General features: G+C 52.2%; 2 protein-coding genes across 3 annotated transcripts; both read right to left on the bottom strand.

Annotated features, from left to right (window-relative positions):
- Positions 1–2,276: 2,276 nt before the first annotated feature.
- On the bottom strand, positions 2,277–4,211 carry cnnm2b (cyclin and CBS domain divalent metal cation transport mediator 2b). Its single transcript, XM_060048295.1, has one exon. It carries the CDS (start codon positions 4,025–4,027, stop codon positions 2,453–2,455), a length of 1,575 nt encoding a protein of 524 aa, XP_059904278.1. The 5' UTR covers positions 4,028–4,211; the 3' UTR covers positions 2,277–2,452.
- Positions 4,212–4,900: 689 nt separating this feature from the next.
- as3mt (arsenite methyltransferase) lies at positions 4,901–15,297 on the bottom strand. 2 transcript variants are annotated; one of them, XM_060048297.1, is made up of 11 exons: positions 15,108–15,296; positions 14,627–14,669; positions 14,336–14,463; positions 12,434–12,584; positions 11,027–11,163; positions 10,823–10,892; positions 10,545–10,626; positions 9,780–9,911; positions 9,537–9,676; positions 6,913–7,032; positions 4,901–5,326 (listed from the first exon to the last, which is right to left on the bottom strand). In XM_060048297.1, the coding sequence occupies exons 1-11, from the start codon at positions 15,122–15,124 to the stop codon at positions 5,219–5,221; spliced, it is 1,128 nt and encodes a 375-aa protein (XP_059904280.1). In that variant the 5' UTR covers positions 15,125–15,296; the 3' UTR covers positions 4,901–5,218. The 2 variants fall into 2 exon arrangements, with proteins under 2 accessions (XP_059904280.1, XP_059904281.1); XM_060048298.1 differs by lacking the exons at positions 4,901–5,326; positions 6,913–7,032 and adding an exon at positions 7,039–7,126 and having other exon boundaries at positions 15,108–15,297.
- Positions 15,298–15,507: the final 210 nt, after the last annotated feature.

Genomic DNA, 15,507 nt, shown 5'->3' with positions numbered 1-15,507 from the left:
CCGGCTAGCCCCCGCCAGCTAGCCCCCGGCCAGCTAGCCCCCGCCAGCTAGCCCCCGGCCAGCTAGCCCCCGCCAGCTAGCCCGCGGCCAGGCCCTGGTTCAGCCTCCACCCCCCCTGGTTCAGCCTCCACCCCCCTGGTTCAGCCTCCGCCCCCCCTGGGTCAGCCTCCACCCCCCTGGTTCAGCCTCCACCCCCCTGGTTCAGCCTCCGCCCCCCCTGGGTCAGCCTCCACCCCCCTGGGTCAGCCTCCGCCCCCCCTGGTTCAGCCTCCGCCCCCCTGGTTCAGCCTCCGCCCCCCCCTGGGTCAGCCTCCGCCCCCCCTGGGTCAGCCTCCGCCCCCCCTGGGTCAGCCTCCGCCCCCCCTGGTTCGGCCTCTAGCCTCAGCCGTTGTCATGGTAATGGTCGTCTTTCCCGACCTCGCAGAAAGCGCCGCTAACCTCTGACCGGGCAGGGATGAAAAAATGTAAAACATCAGGTTACAAGATGTTAACATCTCTTCACACGCCATGCAAATTAAAAGTCACACACCCACACAGGCGCACAACATGCAAACACACACACACACACCACCCAGGACAGCATGCCCACACCACACACCACACACCACACAGCGGCTTGGGGGGATAGAGGTGGTTACTCATTATCCACACGACGGCATTCCAGAGGCAGGACAAAAGGTGTTATCACCCCCATCACTGAGAGAGAGAGAGAGAGAGAGAGAGAGAGAGAGAGAGAGAGAGAGAGAGAGAGAGAGAGAGAGAGAGAGAGAGAGAGAGAGAGAGAGAGAGAGAGAGAGAGAGAGAGAGAGAGAGAGAGAGAGAGAGAGAGAGAGAGAGAGAGAGAGAGAGAGAGAGAGAGAGAGAGAGAGAGAGCGCGTTTAAGCAGGTTCTTAAACAAGATGCCCACACCTGATAACCCGATCACCTCGCTAGTCGCGACAGCTTTTCCACATGTCCTACAAGTCATTCAGAACTCAAACTAGGGAGGAGGGGGGAGGGGGAAGGGGAAGCGATGACAAAAACTGGGAGGAGAGAGAGAGCGCGAAGGAGAGAGTGAGGGTAGTGTAAGAGAGAGAGAAGAGAGAGACAAGGAGGCTGGTGTAAACATTAACAGTGAATGGAAGTGATGGAGAGAGATAGCGACCTGCTTTCCTCCCCCTCGACAGGAAGTGACCACCACAGAGAGGCCACAGCAGGTGCACCTTGCCCCCCCCTCACCCCCCTCCCCACGGCTGTGCTGGCTTTGAGGGGCTTGGATAAAGGAACCAACCAGTATATTTGGGACACCAGTGTGGGTCCATCCATTAATGCAGTGATCAGCATGGTGATGTAGCATTAGCATCGGGGCTAGCGTTAGCTAATGCAGTGATCAGCATGGTGATGTAGCATTAGCATCGGGGCTAGCGTTAGGGTTAAGGCTGGGCAGGGGTTAAGGAAATACCTCACTTAACATGCACACCATGAGTCAACACGAATCCCATTAGTGAATAAGACCCTTAGATAACTGTTGGTTAACTTAATTAACTGTTTGTTAACTTAGGTTGATGCATTGACTGATGATAAATAATGCTGAATTAATTTAACCTTATTGTAAAGTGGAAGACATGTACGATCCAGCCTTTGTTGTGTTAGTTTACACATGATTTACACTGGATTCACACCACATTTACACTGGATTCACACCACATTTACACTGGATTCACACCACATTTACACTGGAATCACACCACATTTACACTGGATTCACACCACATTTACACTGGATTCACACCACGTTTACACTGGATTCACACCACATTTACACTGGAATCACACCATGTTTACACTGGATTCACACCACATTTACACTGGAATCACACCACGTTTACACTGGATTCACACCACATTTACACTGGAATCACACCACGTTTACACTGGATTCACACCACATTTACACTGGAATCACACCACGTTTACACTGGATTCACACAACATTTACACCGGATTCACACCACATTCACACCTGATTCCCACTGGACCCCCGGGTCCGCCTCTCTCTAGCTGCCCATGGCCTTGCGGCTCCAAGCAGACTGGAGGTCTGTTGTACCCTCCAGACTTGCTGCTGAGCTCAGTCCGCCCCCTCAGTGCTCCAGGGGAGGGTGCAACTCCCAGGACCCTGATGCCTGGCTCTGCCCCGACCCACGCTGAACCCTGACCTCACCCCAACCCCAGCAGACTCATCTTCTATCTTCACACACTGAATATGAAACAAGAACCACGCGCTTTACTAAGGACTTGATCCTAATCAAACCATTACACGTCCAGTGATCCCAGCTGAGTGGCTGTCCTCACCTGTGTCCCAATGTCCCCCGTCCGCCTGACGTGACATAACATCAGGATAACAGGAAGAGGTCACCACCTCATCACTCCGCTATAACCAACTATCTCCATGGGCCAACATCCCCACCAATCATTACAGAACGGAAGATAGCCCTATCTCCAGGAGGAACACCTTACCTTTCTTGAACTCCTCCAGCATCGTATCCAACTTGGTGTCGTTGAAGACAAAGTGCAGCTGGTGGCTGTAGAACTTGGTGATGGTCTTCAGGGGGGTGCAGTCGTCCGGGTCAACGAAGGCCAGGTCCTTGACGAAGAGCAGGTCCACGATGTTGGAGCGGTCGCCCTCGAACACGGGGATGCGCGTGTAGCCACTCTCCATCACCTCCGACATGGTACTGAAGTCCAGGACAGCGTCCCCGGGGATCATGAAGCAGTCCCGCAGCGGCGTCTGCACGTCCTCCACTGTCTTAGTCCGCAGCTCCAGGGCTCCCTGGATGATGTTGAGCTCCTCCTTCACCAGGTCGTTGTACGGGTCCGTGACCCGCAGCATCTCCAGGAGCTTCTCCCGGTTGTACACCGTGCCGATCTCCTGGCCCAGGAGGTAGTCCAGGAGCTTGCTCACCGGGTAGGACGCGGGGAAGGTGAGCAGCATGAAGAACTTGGTGAGGAAGATGGTGTTGGCGCCCACGGCCAGGCCGTGCCGCGAGCAGATGGCCTGCGGGACGATCTCCCCGAAGATCACGATCCCGATGGTGGACATCACCACGGCGATGAGCCCCGACCCCGCGATGTCGTCCAGGAGGATGGTGAGCGTGGTGTTCACCAGCACGTTGCCTAGCAACAGCGAGCACAGCAGGTAGTTCCCCTGGCTACGCACCGGCTCGATCTTCTTGGCGTAGTTCTTCTCCTTCTCGGTGCCGCAGTTCTGCACGATCTGGAGTTCCATGGGGTCCAGCGCCATGAGGCCGAGGTTCAGCCCGGAGAACATCCCCGAGAGGCAAAGGAGCATGGAGATGAAGATCACCTGCAGCCAGAAGGGCAGCAGGAACTTCTTCTCCTCCACCACGATCACCTTGGTGTCCTCGCCGTCGTGGTACACCCAGGTGTGCTCCGTCCACGGGTCGTGCGCCCCGTGTGCCCCGTGCGCCCCGGGCGCCGCCGGCGTGGAGGTGGCGATGCAAAAGTAGTACGACTTACTCCGTTCCGTTTTGCGTAAAGGCTTCACGTCGATCTCCACCACGCCCGACGTCTTGCGGCTCAGTACGATGCTGGGCAAGATGATGATGTCTGACGTCCTGATGCCGCACGGATGCCCGGTACCCGACGTCTCCTCCCGGCTCCGGTTGTCCCGCGACGCGTCGCCTTCGAGGCTCCCAGTGGCGGCGGCTCCTCCGCGGCTCCGCTCGTGCTCCGTGAAGGCGATCTTGGACCAGGTCTCGTTGTTGATGTTCTGCCCGAATATCCGTAGTTTCACGCGAGCCCGCTCGCTGACGCGCAGGTGGCCCCGGTCCATGAAGGAGATGTCGTCCGTGTCCTCCAGGCGCAGCCCGAAGATCACCGCCTCCTCCGCCGCCTCCGCGCCGCTCGTCGGGGCGACGCAGCCGCCGCTGGCCGCCAGGAGCAGGAGGATGGTCATCAGAGCTCGGACCCGGGCGCATGATGACGCCATTTTTGCAGTCGCTGGTGCTGGTTCGGACGCGTCGGCCATAGTGATATTTATATACTTTTAATAATCAGAGGCAGCTGGAGTGCGCCCTCATCCCCGCCGATGGTCGCCGTGACTCGTGCATCGGGACCCGCTTGGCTCCACTACGCTTCGGGTTCTGTCGCCTCACCGGAGCGCCGCTGCGTGCGAACCCGTGCCTCCCTGGATGTCCCGGGACGGGCGGCGGTGGCGGCCAATCCCGTGCAGCGAAGGCCGCTCGGGGGGCGGGGTGTAGGCGGGCCGCGCAGCCAATCAGACAGCAGGGCAGGGGCACCGCTTGCGAAGACACACGCGCGCGCGCGCACACACGCATGCACGAATTTATGCACAAAAACACACACACACACACACACACACACACACACACACACACACACACACACACACACACACACACACACACACACATAGGACTTTTCTCGTGACTTAATGAGATGCATTGATTTGTGGGATGAGGTTGGTGCAATTATCTCTTTAATTCAAAAATATTTATGATGCATTTCGTTTTTTTATTGACTGAATGGTCTGAGCTGACGGTCAAGAGTAGACACACTGCTACTCTTATGTTTTAAATATATTCATCATTTATGAAGTGACGTCGGCTCATTCGAGGCACGCCTCTTTATGTTTTCCTCTGAACTTGTTAGAACATTTATACATTATTTGCCAAAAACAACACACATCATTACGACATTTATGAACAACGTTATCCAACTTCAATCTATGTTGGGGTCACGCAGGTGGAGAGCAAACTACACATCAGCCGACCCCCAGAATTATTCAGTAGAATCCTGTTGGATCAGGTAAGTTCTGCATAGTGTGCATCCCGCCTCTTATCATCATATCTAACCAAATTAATGCAAGGCGTAAGCAGTCTTGATTTGAATCCTTTATTTAAAATGCAGAAGTCCACCCATCATGAAAACATTGTAACATTGTGATGTCACGACTTTTCAGAGGTATAAAGCTGAATACTACATATTTCATATAATACTTTATTATATCAACTCATTCTGAAAGTAGGATATTCTCCTAGGCGAATTATGGGCAAATTACAAAAGCATTCCATCGACCTACTCATTTTTTTTCTACCTTGAAAAAAGCATTGGTTATTGAGGAAAGCTAAGACATGAATGATGTACGAATGAATTCCATACTTGACAGTAGGAAATCAATCAACATCTCTCCGCTTATTTATTTGCAGCATGCGGTTGACTTTGCCCCACAGCATCCCCCTGTGGCAGGTCCGGGAACTGCATTCTCCTTCCGTTGGCTCAGCTCAAACGGATTCACAACGTCTGTCTGTAGAAACATTGTCCATAACATCAACCAACACCACTGACATTCAGACAATAACCTGTTCTGCTTTATTGATCAATTGAAACACCTTGAAAGGGTACAACCTATTCACATTGGGTTATATCATATCTATAAATGGGGGTCATGCATCACATAATACACATGTGTCTAGGTTATATATTGACATATGATTTATGGCTCTTTAGATTTGTCCTTTTATCTTGCTTCATTATATAAGCATGTGGAGGGGTCGCTCTTTGAACAGTCTGACCATTATCCCCAGTACATTGAGGGCGGTCTGATCCCTATCACCAGTACACTGAGCTGACTGAAGTCTGGCCCCAGCCTGGCCAGGAGACCCCCGCCTCAGACACACTAAGGCTGGATCCATTCTGCCCACCATGGAGACACCAGCACTGAATCCTACCCATACTGAACGCACTGGGATGCACAATGAAAAACATGTGTGTGTGTGTGTGTGTGTGTGTGTGTGTGTGTGTGTGTGTGTGTGTGTGTGTGTGTGCACGTGTGTGTGTGGATTGGCCATGAAAGCAGATAAGCTGTCATCCCATTGGCCGGGAGAAGAACATTCCTTCCTGTCAAGGTTCCCCACCGTGGCCCGGTCTCGTTATGACTCTGCCACAGCTGTCTGACCCTGAGTGTGGGGGTGTGTGAGTCCAACATGTGTGTGCGTACACATGTCCATCCTCTGGGTGTCTGCTTCTCTGCGTGTATGACCGGCTACACAGAACCCAGCAGGTCTCAGGGGTGGGGCCAGAGCCGGGTGACACTACAAACACACTGGCCTCTAGCGCTGGAACGGGAGGAGGGCGACCGCGCTGGTCCGACCAGCGGCCGCTCAAAGCACGTACAATATCCACTCACATTCACCCGTTGACGCTTTCATTCCCACCCCGACGGCGGAGTCAGCCCCGCAGGGCGACAGCCAGCTGGTCAGGAGCAGTCAGGGGGAGGCGTCTCCCTCAGGGACACCTCGACACTCCGCTAGGAGGAGCCGGGGATCGAACCAGCGACCTTCTGGTTACCAGCCACCCCGCTCTGCCCCCTGAGCCACATGCCGCCCGTGCCTCTCCGCGTGTCCGACCGTGTGATCACAGTGAACACAGGGGGGGGCGGGGCCAGCGCGGGGTCGATGCTACAGACACACCGACCTCTGACCCAGAGGAGGGGCGGGCCTGCGTTCACACACCTCTCCTGGTCTGAGACAACCGGAGTTGTTCCGAATCCGATACCTCCGATACTGAACGGAGCGTCGGCGAGTACGCAGGTCTCTGCGCCGATCCGACCCGATCACATGACGCGCTCCTTTACGACGCAGGCGGAGAACATCACAACACTACGGTGTTATGCTGCGTTCGGTCATCTCCGACCTACCCTAACCCTGTAATATTATAATTAAAGATAATAGATTGAAATGATCTTGTCAGTGAAGCGACAGTCCATCCCCGTCATGGTGGGCAGGCTACTGATAGCAACGCTCGACGGCGCTGTATCGCTATGTTCTCGGTATCAGCCCATCAGGAAGGAGAAGATGGTACGGGAACTTCTCCTGAGAGTTCAGTACTCACTTTGGGAGCGGCAGCGCCGGGCGGGGCCAGAGCGCCCCGCTGCACGGTGAACGCATCGGAGAACCGGGAGCGGCTCAGGATCTCTGCCACCTCGCCGTCCACCACCACCGCCTCCTCCACCTGGAACACAAACACACATTCAGCCTCAATACCACCGCCTCCTCCACCTGGAACACAAACACACATTCAGCCTCAATACCACCGCCTCCTCCACCTGAGTATCGGCAGGTACCAGGTATATACCGATACAGCATCTAGCATTGCTATGACTAACAGCACTTGTTCTTATTATAGCACTGGGTTCTCTTACGATGTCCGCAATGTAAAGTCGGTTCACTTACTGTTGACTCTTCTTCTTTCAGAACTAGATCGATTACGTTTATAATCGATAACAGAATGCTACGTTTATAACCTATAACAGAATGCTACGTTTATAACCTATAACAGAATGCTACGTTTATAACCTATAACAGAATGCTACGTTTATAACCTATAACAGAATGCTACGTTTATAATCTATATTAGAATGCTACGTTTGTATTCTTGTAGTTTATCGTGAGCATCCGTGTTTTTACGGCTCAAACACACGTAGGTCAGAGATGAGTTCCGACGTTCCTCCTTCGACCGTTAACGAACGCAGCATAACGCCGTAGTGTTGTGATGTTCTAGAGATAACGAACGCAGCATAACGCCGTAGTGTTGTGATGTTCTAGAGATAACAAACGCAGCATAACGCCGTAGTGTTGTGATGTTCTAGAGCAGGGGTCTCAAACTCAAATTACCTGGGGGCCACTGGAGGAAGAGCTTGGCTGAGGTTGGGCCACAAGTACTCAGGTATTTCTTAAAAAGGGTGTTTAGTATAAAATAAAATAAACTGTTCCAATTTTCTCAATATTTATTATTAACAGTTCATCAACAGTTCAACATTCTCAAAGTGCATAAACAGAACATAAATAAATTCCTCTGAAAAAAAAAATAAAAAATTATTTAGAAAACAACTGTTCCAACCTTCACAGACATTTATTATTACATAACAGTTCCTCAACCGACATTTATTATTATTATTATTAAATTTGTATTGCAATGTAAACAATCTCAAAGTGCATGAACAGTAATTATAAACATAAATTCCTCTGGGAAAAAAATGTAATTTTAATTGTACCTTTTTTACCCAGGGAAGTAAGAACAAGTCTCTTTTTTAAGTGAACATTGAACAGTTCTTCAGAACATAGGACTCTCTTGTCTACTTTTTGCAGCCAGAGACCTGACAGCGCTCCTCCACACCCTCCTCTTTCAATTTTTTTTGCACAAGTGCAACAAGTCCATTCTTCCTCCCTGTCATTGAAGGCGCTCCGTCTGTAGTTATCCCAGCCAACCTTTTCCATGACAGACCAGCATCCGAGAGGGCATCACACAGCTGGCGGAATATCTCCTGCGCAGTGGTTTGGCCACACATAGGGATAACCCTGAGTAATTCCTCCGTTACATGAAACTTATAATAATAATAATAATACATTTAATTTAGAGGCGCCTATTATCATCAACACCACGGACGTATATTGCCAGTTGGGCAGTGTCAGTGGTGTCTGTGCTCTCATCCAGGGCCACTGAGTACGCACGGAAGTATTTTGACTTTGTCACGTAGTTGACCATAAATGTTACCTGACAGCTCGGTAACACGCTCTGCCACTGTGTTAGGTGACAAGCTGATGCTGGCAAACTGAGCTCTCTTTTCGGGGCAGACAATACTCGCAGCCTGCAACATACACTCCTTCTGTAAAAGGCTTTCCTGCCTTAGCGATCATTTCGCTCAGTGTAAAGCTGGCCTTTACTGCTTTATCAGCCTCGTCGGTTGGTTTCCTAAAGAGAGTTTGTTGCCAGGTGAAACATTTCTTTAGGTCTGTGACTCGCTTCTCCCTCTCATCTCCCCGGTATTTCGCATACTCCTCGGCATGCCTCGTTGAGTAATGGCGTCTGATGTTGTATTCTTTGACAACGGCAACTTTTTCAGCACATACAAGGCAGGTAGGGGTTCCCCTGTGCTCAACAAAAAAATATTCTAACTCCCACCTTTCATGAAATTGTCTGTGGACATCGTCAACCTTTCTTTTCCCACTGGGTTTTGAGAGGGACATGATGTGACGCTACGCTTCCACTTGGTGTCACTCCGTTGCTTGCTGCATTTCCTAGCAACCTGGCTGGCTGCCTGCTATGGTAGCCCATGCGGGCCAAAGCGCGTTTGGTAAAGACACGTGGGCCACATTAACATTACATACTGACGACCACTCGAGGGCCACAAAATGTCGGCCGGCGGGCCACAAGTGGCCCGCGGGCCTTGACTCTGAGACCTCTGTTCTAGAGATAACGAACGCAGCATAACGCCGTAGTGTTGTGATGTTCTAGAGATAACGAACGCAGCATAACGCCGTAGTGTTGTGATGTTCTAGAGATAACGAACGCAGCATAACGCCGTAGTGTTGTGATGTTCTAGAGATCTGCAGGCCGTACCGGAGGACTCTCCACTACTGGTGTCGGTATCGGAGCAACTCTCATCAGTCCCTCAACGTGTATCCTCTGAAGCCTCTTGTGCCTCTGGTTCGCTCTAGGTGCTGTTCAGGGCTGACCTTGAAGGTGTAGTGCGTGTCAAGGGTGAAGCTCTCCTCCAGGCCGGTGACGTTGCCCTCGTACATGACCAGGGCGGGCGTCCGGGCGCCGGCCGGGACCTTGAAGAGCCGGTACGTGGCCGAGACGAAGCGGAAGTCCCCTGAGGCCAGGAGAGAGAGAAGGTGTTCAGAACGTAGCCCACTGTGACCTGTGTGACCTGTGTCGCAGTGACCTGACGATCCCCGAGGCGGCGGAAGGGTTACCCAGAATGCTCTGCAGCTCGCTGTTGTCCACGGTGACGGGTTTGGCGGTCACCAGGCGGGGCGCGCTGAAGCCCACCGCCCCGGCCAGCTGGAGGAGGTCCTCCCACCACAGAGCCCCACTGATGCACTCGCCTGGGGGAGAGAGCAGCTCAGTGACGGGCAGAGGGGGTAGTAGAGTAGTAGCAGAGTAGTAGTGGTAGTAGTGGTAGTAGAGTAGTAGCAGAGTAGTAGCAGAGTAGTAGTGGTAGTAGAGTAGTAGTTGTAGAGTAGAAGTAGTAGTGGTAGTAGTGGTATTAGTGGTATAGTAGTAGTTTTAGTAATAATAATAATAATAAATACAATTTATATAGCGTAGTAGTTGTACTAGTTATGTAGCGTAGTAGTTGTAGAGTAGTAGTACTAGTAATAGTGGTAGCAGTGGTAGTAGTGGTAGTAGTGGTATAGTAGTAGTTGTAGTAGTGGTAGTAGTAGTATAGTAGTAATAGTGGTATTAGTGGTATAGTAGAAGTAGTAGAATAATAGTAGTGGTACTAGTGGTATAGTAGTATTTGTAGTAGTGGTGGTAGTAGTATAGTAGTAGTAGTGGTATAGTAGTAGTAGTAGTTACTAGTAATAGCAATAGTAGTATTAGTAGTATAGTAGTGTAGTGTAGTAGTAGTAGTAGTAGTAATAGTAGTGTAGTATAGTAGTAGTAATGGTAGTGTAGTATAGTGTAGTAGAAGTAGTCGTACAACATATTGAAATGTATTAAAATGGGAGCCCTACCCCAAAGGACCTGGTGGCGTCTGAGCTCCTCCGTCAGCCGCCTGCTGCTGTAGACGTCACTGAAGTAGAACTCACCCCCATCCTGATGATCAACGTGATGAAACCATTTAAAACCACTCATTACTTTACAATGTTGACTGTGTCATAGGTCCACACAAGGTATTTAAAAAACAGCGATTCACATTTTATCTGGAGACTTTCACTTAATTATTTTAAGGTTGTCAAGGTCACAGGAAGAGGTCAGAGGTCACATGTGGAGGGCAGAAACCACGCCTTACCTTCAGAACGCGGAACGCCTCCTCCAGAACCCGCTTCTTGTCCGGAGACAGATTCACCACGCAGTTGGAACTGGAACATCAAACACAACCAAGCCTCTTTAGTAAAACGACTTCATGGATGCAACTCATGAAAACACAAATGTTCCACAGAAGGAGAGAGGAACGAACGAGGAGAAAGACCTCACTGGGTGATGGCGGTCTTACATGATGATGTCACAGGACCCGTCCTCGATGCCCGCCTCCTTCAGGGCCTCGATGTATCCCTGGACAAAACTGACGTTGGGCTTCTTGTAGCCAAACTCCTTCATGTGGTAGTCGACGTACGTCCTGGCCACCTCCAGCTAGAGCAACGAGACACACAAACAGTCAGGGACCTATAGAGGGAAGAACAGTTAGAGAACAGTAAGACCTGTAGACAGAAGAACAGTCAGGAACCTATAGAGAGAAGACCAGTCAGAGAACAGTAAGAACTATAGACAGAAGAACAGTCAGAGAACACTAAGAACTATAGACAGAAGAACAGTCAGAGAACAGTAAGACCTGTAGACAGAAGAACAGTCAGGGACCTATAGACGGAAGAACAGTCAGAACAGTAAGACCTATAGACAGAACAGTCCTGGTCCTGTCTATGGTCTGCTGGTCTCTGGTCCTGGTCCTGTCTATGTGCTGGTACATGGTCCTGTCTATGTGCTGGTACTGGTCCCTGGTCCTGTCTATGTGCTGGTCCCGGTCCTGTCTATGTGCTGGTACCTGGTCCTGTCTATGTGCTGGTCCTGGTCCTGTCTATGTGCTGGTCCCTGGTCCTGTCTATGTGCTGGTCCTGGTCCTGTCTATGTGCTGGTCCCGGTCCTGTCTATGTGCTGGTTCTGGTCCTGTCTATGTGCTGGTACCTGGTCCTGTCTATGTGCTGGTACCTGGTCCTGTCTATGTGCTGGTACCTGGTCCTGTCTATGTGCTGGTCCTGGTCCTGTCTATGTGCTGGTCCTGTCTATGTGCTGGTCCTGGTCCTGTCTATGTGCTGGTACCTGGTCCTGTCTATGTGCTGGTCCTGGTCCTGTCTATGTGCTGGTACCTGGTCCTGTCTATGTGCTGGTCCTGGTCCTGTCTATGTGCTGGTACCTGGTCCTGTCTATGTGCTGGTCCTGGTCCTGTCTATGTGCTGGTACCTGGTCCTGTCTATGTGCTGGTACCTGGTCCTGTCTATGTGCTGGTAGTTGTCCCTGGTCCTGTCTATGTGCTGGTACTGGTCCCTGGTCTTGTCTATGTGCTGGTCCCTGGTCCTGTCTATGTGCTGGTACTGGTCCTGTCTATGTGCTGGTCCTGGTCCTGTCTATGTGCTGGTCCTGGTCCTGTCTATGTGCTGGTCCCTGGTCCTGTCTATGTGCTGGGACTGGTCCTGTCTATGTGCTGGTCCTGGTCCTGTCTATGTGCTGGTACCTGGTCCTGGTCCTGTCTATGTGCTGGTACTGGTCCCTGGTCCTGTCTATGTGCTGGTACCTGGTCCTGGTCCTGTCTATGTGCTGGTCCCTGGTCCTGTCTATGTGCTGGTACTGGTCCCTGGTCCTGTCTATGTGCTGGTACTGGTCCCTGGTCCTGTCTATGTGCTGGTACCTGGTCCTCTGTCATGTCGATCCCCGTGACGTAGCCCTTCTCCCCGACCAGCTGGCTCAGCATGTAGCAGTCCCTCCCGCTGCCGCTGCCCAGGTCCAGCACGCGGCAGCCCTGCAGGCTCTCCGGGACCACCAGACCACAGCCGTAGTACCTGGGGGGCCACACCGGGAGGGGGGTCAGGGGGTCCCAGGACCACAGGGGGGGCTCCGTTTGAAGGGGACAGCACCGGAGATAATTCCTCTTTAATGTCCTCATGCCTTACTCATACCTTACTACCTGAGTAACATTCAGCAGCCGCTACGGCGGGCGGCTGGTGTAGCTCGATCCCCCCGCTGGTTCGACCCCCGGCTCCTCCTAGCGGAGGGCCGAGGTGTCCCTGGGCGAGACCCCCCACCCTGACTGCTGCTGACCAGCCGGCCGGCGCCCGGCGGGGCTGACGCCGCCGTCGGGGTGTTAGCGTGTGTATGGACGGCTGCAAGTGGCTTTGGGTGAAAGCGTCGGCTAAAGGCCCTCAATGTAAACTTAATATGAATATTAATAATGTAATATCTGAACCCATGAAGGTGATGTCATCAGATTCAAGTAGCAGGAGCCACTCCTACCCGACCTCACCAGGGGACCAGAGCGCGGCCACCAGGGGACCAGAGCGCGGCCACCAGGGGACCAGAGCGCGGCCACCAGGGGACCAGAGCGCGGCCACCAGGGGACCAGAGTGCGGCCACCAGGGGACCAGAGCGCGGCCACCAGGGGACCAGAGCGCGGCCACCAGGGGCAGCGATACGACTCTACAGCGCTGTCATGGTGAGAGAAGCCTTCAATAAGAACCAGGGCTGTTGGTCGTATCAATGCTGGAGGGTGTATCGTATATACTGGTATCGGCCGATGCTTAACCGGGGGTACGGTTAGGGGTACGGGGTACGGTTAGGGGTACTCTTTGGGGTACGGTTGGGGGTTAGGGATACGGTTGGGGGTACGGTTTGGGGTACGGTTAGGGGTACTCTTTGGGGTACGGTTAGGGGTTAGGGGTACTCTTTGGGGTACGGTTAGGGGTACGTTGGGGTACGGTTGGGGGTTAGGGATACGGTTAGGGGTACGGTTGGGGGTTAGAGGTACGGTTAGGGGTTAGGGGTACTCTTTGGGGTACGGTTAGGGGTACGGTTGGGGGTTAGAGGTACGGTTGGGGGTTAGGGGTACGTTGTGGTACGGTTGGGGGTTAGGGGTACGTTGTGGTACGGTTGGGGGTTAGGGGTACGTTGGGGTACGGTTGGGGGTTAGGGGTACGGTTAGGGGTACGTTGGGGTACGGTTGGGGGTTAGGGGTACTCTTTGGGGTACGGTTGGGGGTTAGGGGTACTCTTTGGGGTACGGTTAGGGATACGGTTGGGGGTACGGTTAGGGGTTAGGGGTACTCTTTGGGGTACGGTTAGGGATACGGTTGGGGGTACGGTTAGGGGTTAGGGGTACTCTTTGGGGTACGGTTAGGGATACGGTTGGGGGTACGGTTAGGGGTTAGGGGTACGTTGTGGTACGGTTAGGGGTTAGGGGTACTCTTTGGGGTACGGTTGGGGGTTAGGGGTACGTTGTGGTACGGTTAGGGGTTAGGGGTACTCTTTGGGGTACGGTTGGGGGTTAGGGGTACGTTGGGGTACGGTTGGGGGTTAGGGGTACTCTTTGGGGTACGGTTAGGGGTTAGGGGTACGTTGGGGTACGGTTAGGGGTACGTTGGGGTACGGTTAGGGGTTAGGGGTACTCTTTGGGGTACGGTTGGGGGTTAGGGGTACGTTGTGGTACGGTTAGGGGTTAGGGGTACTCTTTGGGGTACGGTTAGGGGTACGTTGGGGTACGGTTGGGGGTCAGGGATACGGTTGGGGGTACGGTTTCGGGGTGCGGCTGGAGGACTCACTTGTCACTGACTTCAGGGTGCACCATCTTCAGCGCCTGGCGGATGTGCAGAGGGACGGGCGAGGAAGGCGTCATACAGGCATTGGTCTTCAGATCCACCGTCTTCTTCAGGACCTTACCGTAGTACTCCTGGTGAATGAGCACAAACGTGGTCGTAGTAGTAGTAGTAATGGTAATAGTAGCAGTAGTGGTATAGCATAATAGTAGTAGTAATATATAATGTATATAATAGGATATAAAAATAAACTATATGATAGAACATAATATTAGACTTGAGAGAGCGAGCACATACTTTGACGTTCACATGAGTGGCGGTGTCCTCAAAGCCTTGGGTACTGGTAACAAAGAGTCATAATAATAATATGGTTATGATCTGAGGATATCAATAGATTTGTAGATAGAACTGACAGGTCGCGCATGCGCACACACTTATAGTCCATTTCGACAGTTATCTTCTTTATTCAAGATCTCCTTCATTTAATAATTGAATGACACATTGTCGTAGTGTAAGTGTTCGTATTACTAAGCCCATGTTAGGTTATATAGTGAGAGAGAGAGAGAGAGAGAGAGAGAGAGAGAGAGAGAGAGAGAGAGAGAGAGAGAGAGAGAGAGAGAGAGAGAGAGAGATGTATGACTGCACGTCGGACGAGTTCAGCCCGGGTCAGTTAACACTCGGAGTTAATAATCTGATATGAATACTACCATCAATAATAATTGGCGACTGCGCTCACTGTGTGGACGCTGTGGAGTGAGAGGTTTATGTTTATTCTTACCACCTGGTGTCAGCCATCTTTACACTGGTCTGTGATGTGACTCCTTGTCATGGACGTATTAAAGTTGTCCGCGATGGGTGAAGCTTGACTTTAGAGAACGGGGACGAAACACTGGATCACGGGATCGCAGAGTTCAGCAGTAGGTCCATGGGTGTACTTCGGACCGCTAAATTCAACTCCCATGATGCCTTGCGTCCACGGACACGCCCCCTTTGGTCCTCCACTCCACAGACACGCCCCCTTTGGTCCTCCACTCCACAGACACGCCCCCTGTCGCCTCCGGTCTGTCTGCACCATGAGGGCGTTGTAGACTTGATGGTCGGATCCTGTCATATGATGGTCGGATCCTGTCAGACTTTAATGCCCTGGGAAACGGAAAAGCCTTTATTTTATAAAGTCG

This window comes from Gadus macrocephalus, chromosome 3 (assembly GCF_031168955.1).
Source record: "Gadus macrocephalus chromosome 3, ASM3116895v1".
NCBI classification, from domain to species: Eukaryota; Metazoa; Chordata; class Actinopteri; order Gadiformes; family Gadidae; genus Gadus; species Gadus macrocephalus.
This window is presented reverse-complemented; position numbering and strand designations above follow the sequence as displayed.

What these genes read in the sequence shown, in the direction of transcription:
- cnnm2b (XM_060048295.1), bottom strand. Translation starts at nt 4,027, where the DNA reads ATGGCCGACGCGTCCGAACCAGCACCAGCGACTGCAAAAATGGCGTCA.
- as3mt (XM_060048297.1), bottom strand. An exon ending in AGGCGTTCCGCGTTCTGAAG is followed by an intron (nt 10,627 to 10,822) that starts GTAAGGCGTGGT and finishes GTTGATCATCAG; the next exon opens with GATGGGGGTGAGTTCTACTT. An exon ending in CCGGCGCTGCCGCTCCCAAA is followed by an intron (nt 5,327 to 6,912) that starts GTGAGTACTGAA and finishes ATGTTTCTACAG; the next exon opens with ACAGACGTTGTGAATCCGTT.